Source organism: Lampetra planeri, chromosome 12 (assembly GCF_965212315.1).
Source record: "Lampetra planeri chromosome 12, kcLamPlan1.2.h2, whole genome shotgun sequence".
Taxonomy (NCBI): Eukaryota; Metazoa; Chordata; class Hyperoartia; order Petromyzontiformes; family Petromyzontidae; genus Lampetra; species Lampetra planeri.
In genome coordinates, this window is record NC_136118.1 from 7,708,263 (window position 1) to 7,727,341 (window position 19,079).

The 19,079-nt window shown below is 41.4% G+C and overlaps 1 protein-coding gene across 4 annotated transcripts in view; it reads left to right on the forward strand.

The window, feature by feature from the left end:
* Nucleotides 1-19,079, forward strand: part of ADISSP (adipose secreted signaling protein) — a 50,903-nt gene that overhangs the window by 8,712 nt on the left and 23,112 nt on the right. For all 4 annotated transcript variants that reach the window (XM_078599393.1, XM_078599395.1, XM_078599394.1 and 1 more), the window contains 3 exons: nt 1,115-1,237; nt 2,303-2,445; nt 3,204-3,342. In XM_078599393.1, coding sequence (XP_078455519.1) covers nt 1,219-1,237; nt 2,303-2,445; nt 3,204-3,342 — 301 coding nt within the window. In that variant the 5' untranslated portion in view covers nt 1,115-1,218. The remainder of the gene's footprint in view (nt 1-1,114; nt 1,238-2,302; nt 2,446-3,203; nt 3,343-19,079) is intronic.

The following is a 19,079-nucleotide window of genomic DNA, read 5'->3' on the forward strand; positions in this document are numbered from 1 at the left end:
AAAAATTCACGTGGAGTTTTGCAGTCATTGAAACATTGTTTTATTTTTTTATTCCTGGCAGGTGCAAACACAATTCAGGCTGTACTGTTATAATAACGCAGCTGCTAATTGAGGAAACTGCGTTAGGAAAATTACCTCTGCTGAAAAATCTCATGCTGTATTCAAGCTTTCCAGCTTAGCACAACTTTGTTGGCTTTCTGAACATCCGAAAATCGAACCGATAGTGGAAAATAGATGGTATCTTTGTCACCGTTTCTTGTACGTGCAATGATTCTGAATGCGGAATTATTTTTTCTTAAACATTTCTTATGCCGTATCAACTGTACACGTGCAAATATTAATACAGCCTGCTACTGCAATTTCAAGGTTTAAAAAAACATGTAAGCCAGTTTTCCAATCAATAAATACAATTAAACTTCGTTACATTACAGGGTGATTTGGGAAATTGCTAATGATGAACCATTCATGATTTAGAGAATGTCATGGCTTTCTGAGAAAGAACGTGAACATGATGAACAAGGAGAGATGGGCTAAAGAGCATATTAACTTCCGTTAGTGGTGTGACTTTTCCCAGATCTCTGCCACGTATCAGCAATTGCCAGCTCGATCATTGATGTTGCATTGAGCCATTATTCTTTTCTCTTTGTTAAAATTATTCTTCTGTTGTGCTGGCAATTTCATTTATGCTTTGACAAATTGGTTTATATTAAATGCATCACCAGAGGTCTTCGTTTGCGAAACCAAAATGGCTTTGACATGAAAAAAATATATATACTGTACTATAAAATTATTTTTCAAAATTCTAATTGAATTTTTCCTATTTGTTAAACCTCATATTCTTACTGCTTATGCAGCATGCATATACAATATTATTGCCAGCAATTCACTGTTGGATAAAGGCCTCCCTTCCCAAGCCATAACCAATACCATATATCAGTTTTCTATTTGCATTTTCGTCGCATGCATGTTATTTTTGTTGCTGTTGTAATTATCTATGTTGTCATTACGATCAGCACATGTTCACTTGGCAATGTACGTTGTTAAGTGAGGTTTATTTTGCTTTGTTTTTTTCTAGTTCCAGTACAGTCAACTGCGATGTGTATCCTCTCCCTAGGCTATATTCAGGTGAGGAGACCTCTGCAAGGCATGCGCTTGTGAGCTAAAGGCTGATGAGAATTTTGGCATTTGGAACAACGCATCGACTGAACAAAGATAACCATGGCAGCTGCAAAGAAAGGTATACAGGGCTGTGTTGTGATTTTCACAATATTTATTTGTAAATATTTTACCAAACAAGAGATGACATCTGTTTCTTACAGATAATTGCGTTGTTTACTTTTATTGCATGTGTTTGTTTATGTGTTTTGTGAAAATTGCAGTAGGAAAGGATGTCGTAGCCTTTTTTTTCCTCGACGCGCATTTAAAATGCCACTCCCGATAAATGTGTGTAACATGTACTTTATAAAATGTCAACAGTCGCTAAATCCACAAAAAATATATTTGGTGAAAGGCATTGAGTGCATGGTAATGCTGTGAAAGATTGAATGTGCCTTGAGAGGCATTACTACTACTAAACATTGCTACCTATAAGTGCGTCCATTTTGCTAGGAGATCCAACTGTATGAAATGAAACACATTATTTGGTGATACTGCATTGCCAGTGATGCACGTGCAAAAATGTTCAAATAATCCATTACATTCGTCAATAACAGTGCCTGAAAAGGAAAGCTATATATATTTGGCAACGTTTTCGGCAATAATGTGCTGTGATTAAGGGTCAATTCTAAAAATATTACTTATATTTTTCTTCAATTTCGACGAGTGTTTTTGATTAATGTGTTTAGGTTTTTTTGCTATTTGAAATTTGATAAAGATATTTTTTGCACTTAAAATGCAAACATGTATGCCAGTGGTTTTACATTCTAGACGTGTGAGCTTACACCCACGCGCTTGTGTTGTAATGTACGTGCGCTGATACGCACCCTAACAGGTTTATTTAAATGTTTCTTGAAAGTATTTCGCAGCCAGTATTAAAGATCTGGGCATTTATATAATTACGCTGTGTGTGATAGGTTTCATAGCATTTATTTTTGGGGAGTTGCAGCTTTTGTGAAAGCATAAAGTATAAAGCGTCCCTCGGTCATTCGGCCAGATGGAAAGGCAAAATATCCCCCGTTCATTGCAATAAAGGGACTATCTGCTCCATTAAAATTGGGCTATATTTCAAATTTTACAACTAGACCCGTGACCGACTTGTGTCCTGTGTGACTTTTCGCACACGTACGTGTGTGTCCTCGTAAAGCTCCAGCGAAGCATCGGTCTGGAGGAGTGCACTTTGGGGAGGAGGTGGGAGCCGAAGGAGCTGGGCACGTCCACTTTGACGATAAACTGCACGACTCGATCGTCATGGTCACGCAGGAGACGGACGGGAGCTTCCTCACTAAGGTTTGAACCCCTGATGGTTGGATCATACAATGCAGGCCTCGTCCCTGCCAATGGGCCATATCTCCCTTCATCTCCCCACGTGGCCGACTACATACCGTGTCCCACATATTGGAGGGGACCCTTAAAAAAAGGAATAATAGATCGCACTCCCGAAGCTCAATGATTGAACAGCGTGAAAAGCAATACTGATTTGCCATTTGCTGTCGCTCCACGATGCTCAGAAACATCACAAACCAGGGAACCCCAGTTCAGTGCTGCACTGTGCAGCAATTTGTACCGTGCGTTCCATTCAGGAATGGCTCGTGGTTTGTTTTTTAACAAGATGTGAATTAGAAAAGTGCTGGTCTTCATTGAAATAATGGAGTTTTGTTCACAAAGTAGATATATCGGGACACCTCACCCCTTAAATAGCTCGGTGTTTCGAGATCACGCTGTATACCATGTGTATGTGTGTGTAACTGTGCCTGTGGGGAATGGTGATGCAGTGGTTAGTGCTCTCCTAGGTCGACTCGGCCTCAAATGAGTACCTGGTACAATGTGTAAATTATTGTCACTAGGGAGACAAAGGCGGCTGGGCGTGGTGCTGGCCAGCTCACCCCGTCGTGTGCTGTACCGGCCTTCGTAGCTGCTCGCTAACAGCACTTGCACCAACAGTCTGTTATGGCTTCATGAGGGATTTTTTTTCTCTGCTGTAAGGTGACGCCTGCAGTGCGTGGTTGAATGGCGATGCTTCTGTTTTTGCGGCGTGTGTCTGGCAGGTTGGCTTCCTGAAGATTGGCCACAAGTACGAGATCACGTTTGAGATTCCAAGCCGCGAGCGTCTTGGCCAGGATGTGTGCGTGGTCTCCAAACACAATTTGTTTCTGCAGGTGACTGGCATCAAGGCAACTGCCGTTGGTGAGTTCTTCTCCGCTGTCTCCGAGGCATTTTTGTCCACTGTCTTATACTCATCGAGGGCCAGATTCTCGTCTCGTTTAATCATGTGGTGATGCTGTGTTGGCAGTGGGGCACAATCATGAATAACAAAAACCCTCAACACATTTGTCAATAACACTGCCTTCACATGAAAAAACTATTGGTGTTGTTTCTGGTTAATGACCCTTCTTTGTAGCACATTTTTGCGAACGTTTGTTTTTGTCAGCTTTTTGCGAAGACCTTGCAATGTTTCTATAGCCAACGATGGAGCAAATTTACTAAGCCCCCATGTGTTACAGCGCTTTTTTTGAAGATTAGAATTTGGCCTGCCGAGGATACAGAGAGGGTCCCCCGTGATGTCGTCAATATTTATTTAAAATTATTGTTTGTAGTATTATGCCTCTAATAGAGGCCCTCTGAATTTCTATAAAAATAATGACCCATTGACACACATGTGTGCAATTACATTTCTTCTAAGTTATTTAAAATGAGAGTGAATATATCATCTATATTTAAATTTAAGTGACATTTTCCATCGAAAGAATATGCTAAATAAATGGGATTTGGATACATATGTAATGTTATAGCACTTAAAATGATTTGGCTCTTAAATTAAGGTGAATAACTTCTGACAACCATGATGGGGCAGGAGGGAAGGTTATATCAAATTTGAGATGTGTTGAAAAGTATATATATTGGCACGTCAATTACCATGTGGCAGTGCTGCCTTGGTTTGCATAGAGACAGTTTGGATCCAACATATGGTGGGTTCCTATATCCTGGAGTGTTGTCATTATATCGCATGAGCTAGGCTGATTATCTGTGTGGGTTCAATCTTGCTGGGCGCGGGGTCTTCAAGCCATGACACGTTTGCTTGTATGTATCAGATAGAATAATGTGAGATTCAGATTAACTAACAGTGCATTGATGTGTATTATGGAATGCTTTCTCCGTTGAAAGATGAAACCTACTAACAATGTAATTCACCAGTGAGCATCAGACTCTTGAGTTCGGCTTTACATGATCTTTGAAGTGCATGAGTCACTGGACTTATTGAAATGTCCTCAATTTGTTGACATCAGCAAGGGTGAATATTTCAATGAAGCCTAATTTTCCATGGGATTGTAGCAACAATCAGACCACATTCACTTTTTTCACAAAAGCAATTGTTATCACTTGAGTGCAGCAAATGTTGGAAGGAAGCATATGATGGTGTTTCTTTTTCCTTTGAATGTGATCACGATTAGAGCTGGGCTCTCCGATTATTTAAGTAATAAATTATTCGACCGATTGGCAGCTGTATTAGTCAACTAATCTGGTCACATTTTTGATTTAAAGCTTTCGTGACTGCAGGGATTCATCTTCTTGGTTCTTTCAGTAAAGTCACGTAGAAGGGGAGTAATAAAATAATAAAAATAAAACATAATAAAATTATTCTCACGACGTTTCGGCCACAACGCAAGCAGCCGTCCTCAGGTGAAAACCAGGTCCGTCGAGGCGACAGAGTCTGAATGAAACAGCACACGAGCTTATATATATGCTCCAAGCTCGTGTGCTGTTTCATTTAGACTCTGTCGCCTCGACGGACCTGGTTTTCACCTGAGGACGGCTGCTTGCATTGTGGCCGAAACGTCGTGAGAATAATTTTATTATGTTTTATTTTTATTAATCTGGTCACATTAATAACAGTAACAAAAAAAATAAGTGTCACGTGTGCCGTTGGATGGGAGGCGATGGACAGGGCTTGGCGAAGTCGACAGCATCATTAGGCGCGTCACTGGGTGTCTGCTAAGTGGGATTTTCCACCTTCGAGGGCAGGGTGTCAGGAAGGCTGCCATTTTTAGAGGGGCCCCAGCACTCTGCCACACTTATATGTCAGTTAATTGACTAGTCCTCCCATCTCTAATTATAATTATTGTTGTTGTATTTAATAATGTGTGTCTACACGCTTTGAAAAGAGAAACCAGTAAGCTGATTTGGACCAGATTAAGAAGAAACAATCAAATCTGCCACAATTATGAGTTATATCACTGCAGTTTGCCATATGCCTAGTGTCAATTATAACATAACCATACGCAAAAAATATATACATGGCACTATTTGGATGTATTTCACATTTTTAGTACAATTTCATCTCAAGGAGCTCTTTACTTAAACATATTTTTAACTTGGCAGTGTCCGTGTATCTTAAATAGTTTATTTAGTTGGTTGCATATGTGTATCTTGCATCACCCCAGTGCATAACACTGTGAACACTGCAGGTGAGAAAATTCATAAAAAGTGATCTCTAAATTTGGTCAAGGCGTTTCATGACATGCCCCACACGGTCTGTTTGAGGTTTTGTTATTTTAAGTCTGGTGTTAAAAATGATCGCACAAGAAAGAACATAGCCTGGCTTGAAGCCTCATAAGGAAAGCATTTGCTTAATGGCTTTTTGCACTGCAATATTTTATGCTATAATATACAGCCCCAGACTCTAACTGGATTTTTTTTTACCAAGCCTGCAATGAATTATACTTTTGTTAGTTTCAAGAGTTTACGTAATAAGTAAGTTGTATAGTTTTAGCACAGCGTCCTTTCAGATGGTTGAGGCAACAGCAATGCATAGGGAAAGAAGTGCACCAAACAGCAAGTGCGTATAATTGTTTTTGGCAAGCATGACAGTGGTTATATACATGTGTAAGAGTAGAGAAGTACCAACTTTACATTGTATAAGTCGTGCTTTGTCAATTGCAAGGCCAGATTTGCTGCAGGGAAAAGCTACTTTCACCACTTCATTCAGCAGTGGATTAACAAAATTGGCTGTACATGTGGAAATAAGCCCTGTGGTTGTTATTAAGACATTGGCCTTGTGCAACGTTGGTGCTTTTGATAAAATGTCGTGATGGGGCCAATGAAATAGTGTGGATAATATACCCATAATAATGCCTCAAACCGTGGGAAAATATAAATCAAGCCGTTAAACACAGTGGCCACACCTAATTTGGGCACTCCTTAAAAGTAATTTTGAGCACGCGATGTTGAGACCGGCTACCGTTCGGCGGACCACCTCCTCTCAACAGTTTACAATGAGGGCAGTTTCACGTTACGCTCGTGTTGATCCAGTGAACACAACCCGAGCTGGGCTTCGCGCGCTTGCCAGAACGCCGCCGCGTATATACGTCGACTGCAGGAAACCCACCCACGGGGCAGGGCACCGAAGGAGCCTCCTTGGTGGTGGGGGCTGGGAGTGGTGGCACACGTGATTGTGATCGGCACGTAGCAGGCCACGTGGGAGCCATGGCCACGCATCTGCACAAGGCCATTAACGCTGGCATGGGTGTGTGTGTGTGTTCCCGTCTCTCTTCCGTACGCATTTATTTTATCACGGCATTGTGTTTTCCGTTTGAACTCCGATCTGAAAATCTGATAGTTTTGTTTGCTCTCGGCACAGGCCATTTTCTTTTGATTGAATGCTGACTAAGCGATATCTTCCCATTCATATGCTGTCGGTTTTTAACACGTTCACATTCATGTGGCCTGTTCGTAGTTGCTAAATGAAAGAAGGTTTATTAAACTGTCAAGGTTCTCAAATTAATTGGCTTACAAAAAGTCATGTTTTATTGCTTACTGTCGCCAGTATTATTCTGGATCTGGGTGAGATTCTAGGATGGTGACAGCATATCGGGATTTTAGTTGACGGTGAGGTACAATGATGAGGTCTTGGTTGATGTGTAGTTTGTCATTGTCAAAAAAAAGTATAAACACATTGTATTGAAAACCTAAAGGGTAATGCTCTCTGTTTCCACTTAGAGCCTTTCACATTATATATACAATATGCCTAATATGGTATATTTTGGTAATATAATACTAATAGCTTAACATCATAGCTCAGTTCCCAGAAGACTTGCAGTGCTTTTTTGCTAGAGCTCTAACCATGTGCAGGCTGCGCACTGGATTTTTTTTCAAATAGTTTCTTCACCGTTCGCCCCCCCAACGGTTCTGTGAGAGCGATAATGCGGGGGTGGGAAAACCTGTCAATGTCATTCGCCCCCATGGCCAGGGACTTGGCAAGTTTTATGGGCAGCTTGGTGCCGATTGTCGGTAACTGTGTTAGATTCGGTGAATCACTCGCCGAGCATCGATTCCCAAGATTGTCCCAGCAGCAAGAACAGGCGGTGAACAAAATTATTCTTGGGTCACCACTAAAATTAAGCTTTACTTAATACAGCACTGATTCATTTATTAAAATCGATTCTTATGCTCATTGGCACATCAATCTACGTATGAATTGATTTTCTTACATATGTGTAATAATAAAATGCCAATTGGCTTCACGTGGGAGGAAAGTGCAGTACCTCGGGTGGTCGCCCATCCAAGTACTAACCAGGCTCAAACATGCTTAGTTTCATGGGGCGTTTAGGGCAATGATCTTGCAGGCATGGTTGTATTTAAACCTGACAGCCACTAGAGACCCTACATGCACTGTAATGGCAACAATCTCATTGATTCCAGAATGAAATCACAACCCAGAATTGTGGCAATTAATTAAATTGCAAGGAGTGTGAATCATTACTGGCATAATAATTAAGCGTTTAGGCACTTGGCAGTAGTTTATATCCATATCTGTGAAACATAGCTTCAATATCTCTCTGCCCATAGTTTTCAAACATTTTTACTCAAAGAAACTAGGAACAGGGATGGACTGGTTTGTCATTCTTGATATTGTTTTCACTTGCAATCGGTGAATAACACGTCGTGGGTTGGCACAAAATTTGAACGTATCAAGTTGTAAAATGTTTAATTATATATGCTGTGTGTGTTACGTTTTATTTTTGATGTGCGTAAGTGTTTTAAATTAATGTCATGTTCGGAAAATATTTATATATATTACTCATTTCGCAGAATTTTACGGGCCAAGGTGGCTAAAAATGACGATCCTCTTGAACAAAATTGTACCTGTAATGGTTGGTGTACATTTCCATCGATAGAAGAGCCTATCATGTCCATTACCAGTTTACGTGACCACACATACACACATACTATAATACATGCTGCCTGTTCTATCGTTGTATTTTGCAGACGCAAGCTAAAAGGATAGCACTGACTGAGAGTTGTAACAATAAAGTGTTTCGTAACCTCTAAGGGAAATGTTATTCCTTGGCATGTTTATTATTATTATTATTTATCAGTAGTGCAAGCACCGTAATGAGTTCAGTGTCAAACGTGCACCATAAATTTCACCGATCTGAGTATGAGAACACAGTAGGTCCATCCTTGGCTGTCATGTTAAACCATCACCGTTGCTTTCAGGGAATGGTATCCTGAAGTATTAATGGCGCCATTAAATGTGATGTGTGCCCGAGTGCACCGGCCAACAGCCCTGCTGGTGCCTGCTGCACTGGGATTAATTACGCACTGCACACAGTGTATCTATGTATGTTGAACTTCGTTCGCACACTATGTAGCCAACCGTGCTAATTGGAGGTGTGGGGGAAGGACAACAAACTAAACCCCAAAAAGCAGTTCTAAAGACATGAGTTTTCAATCTAGATTTAAAAGGGTATGGCCCAATTTACTTTTTAATGTCGGAAGGAAGAGCATTTCAGATGCACATCTTAAAGAGCGTGATAATAGAGTGACTGTCTTTGTTTGATGATTAACCAAAAGCTGATGGTTTATGCTGAGAAAAGCTCTAACAATTTCTGTTCACGACACATTCCTATTTACATGATCTAATTGAAGAGACCTTTATTATGGATAATATTGGTCGCGAAAGCAGCCTGTGTGCTAAACCAATTCTAACAGTAAAATGATGGGAATCTCACCAGACAGAAAGGCTTGATGAGAGGACCGAGTCTCTGGTCACAACTGTGCATTTGCTGTACATAAAGCTTCCGATTTACTGACACATGTTTAACGCACAGACACAATTTGCTGCTGTATTACCGCGTGTGACCTTGATCTGAAACCTTGGGAATCAGAAGGTCCAGTGTGTATTGTGATTAAACATTAACGATGTTAGGGTTAGCATTGACATTTCCTTTATGATTGCTACTGCCACTGTTTTCGCAAGCACTAGCCTTTTGCTCTTCCAAGGACCGGTGTATTTCAGCAAATCTGAAACTTGCAAGCGAAAAGCAGACCTTGACGTGATATTCATTGCATCAATTTGTGTGCAATTTGTAAGGCTGCGGTGACACAGACCTATTTCATTTAAAGGTTATAATCCCTTTTTCATCAAGACGTCCTTTTTACTTCTATGTCTCAATAGCGTTACGGAGATTGCGTGACGTGAGGGTTCTGCCTTTGTAGTGAGGGTTGTAAGTTGACGCTGAGGAGGGGGGAGGAGGAGGCACCTCGCCCCCCCCCCATGTGGAGTGACGTCACCCGCTAATGAATGTTGGGGGGGGGTATCCATTTAGAAGACATCACCTCTTCATGATTATTAATGAGGGGGGCTATTCGATGTGGAGTGACATCACCTGTTCATGATTATTAATGAGGTGGGGGGGGTGCTACATGTGGAGTGACATCACCCGCTCATGATTATATATTAATGAGGGGGGGGTCTATGTGGAGGACGTCACCTTTTCATGATTATTAATGAGGGGGGCTGGCCGACGTGCAGTGACGTCACACGTGGGACACACAGACATTCTGGGCTCATTATAGTAGTAAATATGAGCACATTTTTACATTTCCGAATCGGTCAACAAAATGTGTTCCACTGTAGACCTATCAATATATTATTATTAAGTATATATGAAACGATTTTTGAGCTTATTCATAATAACTAGTTATGTGTGCCATGATAAATCAATGGAAATAATATGTAAAGGCAACTAGTGACCACTGGCCAAGACCAATTAGAGAATATTTCGAAAGTGAGAGAAATAAAAAATATTTTAACCATTCTGATAGCTACAAGCTTAGTGCTCCTTGGGAGCGAATTATGAGGTAATAAACCGATTAACGGCATGCCTATGCAGGTCACAATATGTCGATGGTGATTTAAAGCTTTCGTGATTGCAGGGATTCATCTTGGTTTTTTCGGTAAAGTCACGTAGAAAGGAAGTAATACAATAATAAAAATAAAACATAATAAAATAATATAATAAAATAATATAATATATTATGTTTTATTTTTATGATTTTATTACTTCCCTTCTACGTCACTTTACCGAAAGAACCAAGAAGATGTCGATGGTGATTAACTGTGAGCAGACAATAACTGGTATTGCGATTTCTTTCACCCAAAAATGGCAGGATGTACATGCATGGTGTGCATGCATAATGTATGTTGAATATCCGATGAATAACCCAACCGGTAATGGGTATCCATTATAATTTATGTGCATACATTAACCCCCCCTCCCCCTCTGGCCTTCGCAGCTGATTGGCCCACAAGTGTCGATATCACATTTATCCCTCGATTTAAGATCGAAACAGGAGGATATCTCCACAACTCTGGCTGTCGCCTGATGATGCTAGATGTAATTACTGGCGAAACGTCGTACTCGAATTGTAAATCTTGTGGGTTTTACTCTCGAACACACCGGTGTGCTGGACTAGTAACGAATTGGCATGTTTCTTTAACATTTGCTGTGTGGTGTGGTGGCAGGTTTAATGACACATTTATTTTTACGAGATCTAACCTAAAAACCTCTTATGGGCAACAAAGTCAAAATTTTCGTTTTTACAAAACACATTGACAAGAATACCAAACAATATGTTTTCACTGGCGCCAAAAATGTTTTACAAGGCCTATTTTGGCTTGTCTAGCCAGAGGAGGCGATTCCACAGCGTTTGTCGCATCATGTGAGGTGTGCATTTTATTGATTGGAAGCATTTGAGATAAGTTGCATTGGTGTCGTTTTCTGCAACTGCTGCATGATTTGTTTGAGCGTGTGCACCTTACACTCGCGTCTTTGTGCATGCGCGCAGAGTCGTTGGCGCATCACGCTATGAAGATGGTCAACTGGTACGATTTGCACTCATGGCTAACGTGAGTGGTAAGAGACATCTGAATCGATTCTGGGCCGGGCTTAGCTCGACTTAAATGAGTACCTGGTGTGCAGTGTGTCCTTAAGCGCTCGGGGAGACAAAGACGGGCGGGCGTGGTGCTGGCTGCATTGCTCCCTTCTAGACTGTGCCACCCTTAAAATGGTGCTCACGAACAGCACTTTCCCTATTCATATTCTTAGGTTTTTTCGGTAAAGTCACGTAGGTAAAAAAATAAAGTTAATAAAAGTAAAATAAAAATAAAAATCACAACGTTTCGGAGGCAACACCAGCTTCCGTCTTCAGGAGGAACAGTCACAGCACGATAGCTGTTACAGCTATCGTGATACAGCTATCGTGCTGTGACTGTTCCACCTGAAGACGGAAGCTTGTGTTGCCTCCGAAGCGTCGTGATTTTTATTTTTATTTTACTTTTATTAATTTAAATTTTTTACCTACGTGACTTTACCGAAAAAAACCTAAGAAATATGAATCCTTGCAGTCACGAAAGCTTCAAATCTAGAAGCACTTTCCCGAACAGGTTGTCTAGGCTACATATGGGGAATGTTTCTTTCTTACGAGTTGTCTGTGTGTCTGTCTTTGTGTGTGTTTAAGATGTGTCGCTGTCCATGCTCGGGGATAGTTTAAAGTTGATGCACATAGGAATTCAATTTCAGAAGAATTTTCACCGCTGAAAAGTGCGGACTGCAGTTGCATTTGCCTGGCCATGCGAGCTTCACTCTTCACGGAAAATCCTTTGAAAAGAAGTTGGTCCTTTCTATTTTTGAAACGGTAGCCCAGGCATCCCTTAATCTCTTGTACGATTAAATAAATTTAAATCCTCCGAAGTCTTATAACGTATTGTAGCAATTGGTTTTCCAGCAGGCCAACGTGGGTGACATGATGAAGTGTCTCTGCGATGAGAACATCTGTTAAATCATTCCCAGCCATGTATGATGATGATACAACCTTATATTCCGTGCTCTTTTACCTTCCTTGCGAATGTCATGAAGTTTAATTTGACGATTTTTCATCCCATATGTATTTATTATATGGAAACCTTGATTGTAATGTTCGGATCAGGGTTTCCATCTGTCTTGATTTTCCCAGGATTATCCTGTTTTTGAAGCAGCTGTCCTGGGACATTTGTAAGTCTTCCTCGGACATGAAAAGTCTCGTTTCTTTGATCAGTTGTGCAATCATAATAATAATGATGATTCACCGCTCAAGGCAATGCATGTCCACGTAATTCTCTCGTCTTCTAGTATTGTGAGATAGTATTTGTCTTACGGTGATATGTACTGGCTTTTTGTACCTCTGGGGGTGTCAACCTTAAGATATTCTGCTTGCTAGGCATAGCAAATTGCAGTATATGTTAGCATTGGTATGAATGTTGAATTTCTTTTGCGCCATACATAGCCAACCATGCTCATTGGAGATGCGAGAAAGTGGATACGGAAGCATTATCAGCTTTCCACTCAATTTGTTGCATATATCGAGAGATTAATAATCAATTAATCCATTCATTGTTCCATCCTCAATGCTTGCATTCTGTGACAATTGTGAAATTGCAAAGGCCATGTGGCTCAGAGGTCATAGGGCCAAGCAAGCACCACTGATAACCTGGGTTTCAATCTTGATATCCGCCTGTGATTAAAACTGGGTATAGATAACTCTCAGCTCGGTTACCAATCACTGAAAAAGAATCATGACATTTCTTATTCTTCTGATTCTAATTTGGCTACTTTCTAGCTGAAAATTAAAAACATATTGGCCTACGTGTCATTCAGAGAACATTATTACCCTTGGTGCCAGAGCTGGTCAGAAAATGCTGCCCTCTATTCTGTACCAGGGGTCACTCGAAGGGATTTCTGAGGTACCTCTGTGGTATGCGCTTCCTCGTCTCGCGACATGACACCGAATAAGAATAGATTTTTATTTTTGTATGTAAGTTGTAAAGTTTACGGATGTGGAGTTGTGTTATAAACATTCTGGAAAAAAATAGTATCGCCTCGCGAAAAACAGCAGCTGAGAGAGATGGACACAAGTGAAAGCCAGTAAAGTGTGCTGTTGCAAGCAGCAGAGCTCGAAGCCCTAGCGAAGACACGCAACAGTGTGGGGTACAGTAGAAACGTTCCAGACTAATTGCATCCCTCCAGCAATTCCTAACCGAAGGGAGGGCTTATTTCTACATGACCTCTACTTCCCATCTTGCTGCATGCATTTTCTTGGGTTCGCATTTAAGTATCACTATCCATAGTTGTGTTTCTACAAAGCTACGAGTTGAAAACCCATTGCTTACAAATGCACGACGCAAAATAATCATCGGCGTCATTGTGGCGAAATGTTTCGTGCATTGCATATTTTTGTGTAAAATTAGGACCCATAGCTAACAGCTGGGGTCCTTGCCGATAAACACCTGCCAGTTCAATGGAAAGCCCCTCATCTCTGCTGATGAGACAATGAAAATGGAAACTAATCCATAGTTTGCTTTGTCCAATCATTGCTGCAGAAACATTGTATTGCCTCGAGGCACAGATGTGTGAAAGAGGCATATTTTTAACTTTCTTATTTTGTAAAAATCTATAATTGTAAAAATGGGTTTGACTACTGACATTGCATGTGATGGGTCTCTGTGCTTATTGCAGTGCGTCTGTTTTTTTTCTAAGCCCCTTGCTCAAAGCATAAACCTCTAATAGACTCCAGCTGGATTTAGCTTCTTAAATTGTAAAATTACCGCACGATCATGTGATACCGAGTGAGAGGTGGTTGCCTTCGGTGGTGGTGCCACGAACGATGATATTTTTAATATAACCCCCCCCCCTCCCCCCGCACGTTTCGCGGTGTTTGTTGCAGCGAACTGCATCCACCTCTCGTTTGTATGTGGACATGGGCAACGTTAGGCAGTTGTTTTGACACCGTGATTGTTTGATAGCGCACTTTGGCATGCAGAGGTTGCACTGTGTACACTTAAAACGGCGAAGGCGTGGCAGTGCATGTTAAATATTGATACGGACATTATCCAACAATCTATCCGATTTCTATGCTGCCACGATGTCACAGTAAGAACACTGAACTCCTGGCACGGCAGTTAAAACAATGCTGCACGTTTCTTAAATCCACCCAGCTCTATCTACTCGGCAGTTTAAATGGGAACACCACAGTTAATGTTGTTGTTGTTTTCCGTGCACTTTCTGTTTATTGGTGGCGTTGTGTCGCCACTTTGGAATGGTTTAGCCAGAGATCAATCGATTAAATTTTTGGTCCGCGTTTTAGGCAACTGAGAAAATGAGAGACGTCTTCTGGCATTGCTTGGCACAAAGGGCAGCAGTTTGGGGCGTTTGGGTCGATTCGATTTTGGTAATCGGCTAGCATGGAGCAGTAACCTGAACGGAGTTGAGCCAGTTTTGTGCGAGTTGCCCGGGTCAGGGATTTTTCGTTGTCTGATATGGGTGGGGGCCAACCCCCTAGCACGACATTGGGGGCTTGTAGGCGTTCAGGCAGTGCAAGGTGGCAGCAGTGTGCAAGTGGTTCAACATTTATTTGATGGTGCTATTTGATGGAAGAGCATTTAAAGTAGATTGCATGTTGGCAGAGCTGAAGGAAAGCAAGGTGAAATTCATTTTCCTAGCAGGTGCAGGGGCTTTGAGTAGCTTTGTGCAAGGATGCGTTGTCGAGTGGCACGAAGCCAGATATTGATCGGTGAGAAGCTTGCAGTGTTCTTGAATCGGAAGACTTGGTGGAGATGGTCTTGGTGGAGATGGTCAATGGGCGCCATGAGATGGCATCCTGTAGCTAGGTCAAGTGCCTGGTTTTGGGCGGTTTGGAGCTTTTGGTAACCTGTAGAGGAGAGGTTTGGGCACCAAATGGGACTGGCATAATTGATGATGGGACGTCCAATGGCTTTGTAGGTTAGGAGTAAAGTCTCCTTTTGTTGACCCCAAGATGTGCCGGCTAAAGCTCGTAAGATGTTATTTCGTTTGTTAACTTTTGCACGGACGTTTCTGCCGTGTTGAGCGAAGCTGAACATGGTGTCAAAGGTTACACCAATAATTTTGGGGTTTTTGCTAGTGGGAGGCGTTGGTTGTTTATTATGATGTTGAGATGTAAGTTGGCTTGATGAGGATCAGGTGTGAAAAGGGTGACTGTTGATTTGGATGTTGAGAGTTGAAGCGATCTATTAGCTAGGAAAGTGCCGAGCCGTTTTAAATAGGAGTTGATTGAGTTTTCCATTTTGTGTATATTTTGATTAGAAGTGTAAACTGTGATGTCGTCCGGCATAGCTGACTACTTGTACTCCTTTTGGAGGGTGTGGTAGATTGTGGAGGTAGGCGTTGAACAGCCCTGGGGATATTATGGAACCTTGTGGTACTCCTGCATGATTGTTTCGTGAGGAGGAATGAATATCACGAAAGAGAGTGCATGATTGACGGCCTCTTAGGTAATTTGTAAGCCAGCAAACAAGGCCTGATGGAAGTGTAGAACCCTGGATGATGACGAGCGTGAGGTGCTTAACGGTGTCGAAAGCCTTTGTAAGGTCAAGGGAAGCGACAATAGTGCGAGATGGGGGCTTTTGCTCATTGAAACCGTTTGCAATTTGGGTGGTTAGGTTGAGAAGAGCTGTTGTTGAGTGCAGGGCGAAAGCCATGTTGGTGAGATGATGGAGGCAGAGGTGTGGACTCGAGTCATGCGACTTGGACTCGAGTCAGACTCGAGTCATGATTTTGATGACTTCAGACTCGACTTGGACTTGCCTCATCTTTGACTCGACTTGACTCGGGACTCGAGAGCAAAGACTTGAGACTTACTTGTGACTTGCACAACAATGACTTTGTCCCACCTCAGAGGTGTGGACTCGAGTCATGCGACTTGGACTCGAGTCAGACTCGAGTCATGATTTTGATGACTTCAGACTCGACTTGGACTTGCCTCATCTTTGACTCGACTTGACTTGGGACTCGAGAGCAAAGACTTGAGACTTACTTGTGACTTGCATAACAATGACTTTGTCCCACCTCTGGATGGAGGTAAGTTGGTGGTGATGTTTGGCTTTTTTGATAGCTAGTTTCACCTCTTCCAGGCTAAATTTGGGGGCGTCGTTCAGAGGTAGTTCCTTGATTTAACGGATTTTTTGATGGGTGGATTTATTGGAAGAGTGTGGGACGGTTGATGAGAAAAGTTTGTTGAAGTGGTTGGCGATGTTATTGTTGTTTATGACGCATTTGTTCTTGAAAGTGATTGCACAATTGGGTGGCGGTTTGGAGTGTCCGTCTAAGGCAGGGGTCCTCAAACTTTTTAAACGGGGCCAGTTCACTGTCCCTCAGACTGTTGGAGGGCCGGACTATAGTTAAAAAAAACTATGAACAAATTCCTATGCACACTGCATATATCTTATTTTGAAGTAAAGAAACAAAATGGGAACAAATACAATATTTAAAATGAAGAACAAGTAAAGTTAAATCAACAAACTTGACAGTATTTCAATGGGAACTATGGGCCTGCTTTTGGCTAATGAGATGGTCAATGTCCGGTTCCATATTTGTCACTGCTTGTCGTAACAAGTGATGCAAGTGTGCATCCGTTAGTCTAGATCTGGTTGGAGATTTCAAATGTTTCATTCTGGAAAAAGTCTGTTCACAGACATAAGTGCTGCCAAAGATGGTTGCCATTTTGAGTGCATGGTTCCTGAGATGAGGATATGTCTCGGAGGAGAGAGATGCATAGAAATTATGAAGGCTGCTTGACTTGAATGCGTCTTTCAGAGAGTCACAATTCTGCAGTTCAGCCAGTTCCATTTGGTAAATTGTATCCACATTTTCAATGTCAATAGAAAATGGGTTACAGAAAAGCTGTATGTCCTGTTCATGGAGATGAAGCTCTTTAAATCTAAATTGGAACTCCTTTTGCAATTTTTCCAGTGAATCCACACATGTTTTGTTTGGGAATGCAACCAATGGTTTTTCCGCTAACAGATTTTGAGTTGTGGGGAGATGGCAGAAGTTGTCCTCCTTCACTTGTTTGATGAGGAGGCCTAATTTTACTTCAAATGCTTTGACATGTGATTGCATATCACAGATGAGCTTCCCCTTTCCTTGAAGTTGCACATTGAAACTGTTGAGTAGCTCTGTTACATCTGTCAGAAAGGCAAGGTGCCATTTCCATTCTGCATCATTGAGCTCTGGTACTTCTTTGTTTTTTGAAAGCAGAAAAGCTGTAATCTGTGGAAGTAAGTCATAGAAACGTTTCAAAAATCTCCCTCGACTCAGCCAACGGACTTCTGTGTGGTACAGAACATCTTCATAGTCAACATTTAGCTCAGAAAGAAATTCCTGAAATTGTCTGTGGTTTAGTGCATGAGCTCTAATGAATTTCGATTTAAAGCTTTCGTGACTGCAGGGATTCATCTTCTTGGTTATTTCGGTAAAGTCACGTAGAAGGGAAGTAATAAAATAATAAAAATAAAACATGATAAAATAATTCTCACGACGTTTCGGCCACAACGCAAGCAGCCGTCCTCAGGTGAAAACCAGGTCTGTCGAGACGACAGCGTCTGAATGAAACAGCACACGAGCTTGGAGCATATATATATAAGCTGGGTTGGAAGGGGGGGGGAAAGGGCGCCTTAACAAAATAATTTGCATATCAAGAGGAATTTAGCATATTTATGGGAAATGCAGGAATGTAATTAGTACTACATATGCCCGTGCATTATGCAGGACTAGCAGCATCAAAGGGAGGGGTAGCATTAATACTCCTTCCCTTTATTAATGCTACCCCTCCCTTTGATGCTGCTAATCCTGCATAACAGTGGCGGCTGGTGATATTTATTTTTGGGGGGGCGCATTTTTTTTATTTTATTGAGGGGGGCAAATAAATATAAAGCAGTACCAAAAACCATTTTGACTACTTGAATATAAATTTTGATGATCTTTATTTACATTTCAGACCAAAAGAAGTACCAAAAAGCATGTTTCCTACTTGAACATAAATGTTTCTCTTTTATATACATTTCAGACCAAAGTACCAAAAAGCATGTTTCCTACTTGAACATAAATGTTTCTCTTTTATATACATTTCAGACCAAAGTACCAAAAAGCATGTTTCCTACTTGAACATAAAAACGTTAGTTTCATGCTATTATCAATATGGCTGCGGCTACTTTCATGACGTTTGCATTTGTCAGAGAGATGTTTGAGGTCTCTTACCCCCGTCGTTGTCCACAAAACTTCAGTGCCGACACTTTGAAATAAAAGACAGGGAAAACAAAAAAGAGAATTGCTAACATCACATCCAGCCAGCCACCTCCGTTTCTCATAACAAGCGCGGGTGAAGCTTCGTGTGTAGCTTCGTCCTCTGTCACTGGCCTGCTGCTGGATTTGTAAATCGGGTTGGTCCGGTCCGAGATCCTTTATCTTTTTTATTTCTTCCAGCGAAAGCCTTGTGAAAGGGTTTTTTTGTAAATAAATTACAGAATTTGGATGAACTGCTGCCATTGTTTACACAAAAAATTTGATCAGCCTAACAAGTGTCGAAGTGGTGTCGCCTGCGCACTCGCAGTAGTGGCCCAGAGCGTAAATTTGAATGACAGGTGACGAGATCCAATCAGATTGGATAAAATAACATGTATCCAATTCTGATTGGCCAGGGACGCAACGACTTGCGCTCCGAGGAGAATCTTTAAGAAACCAATTAGAGACCAGCTTCAGGTCACATGCTGTCCGAAAATTTAAAGTCTC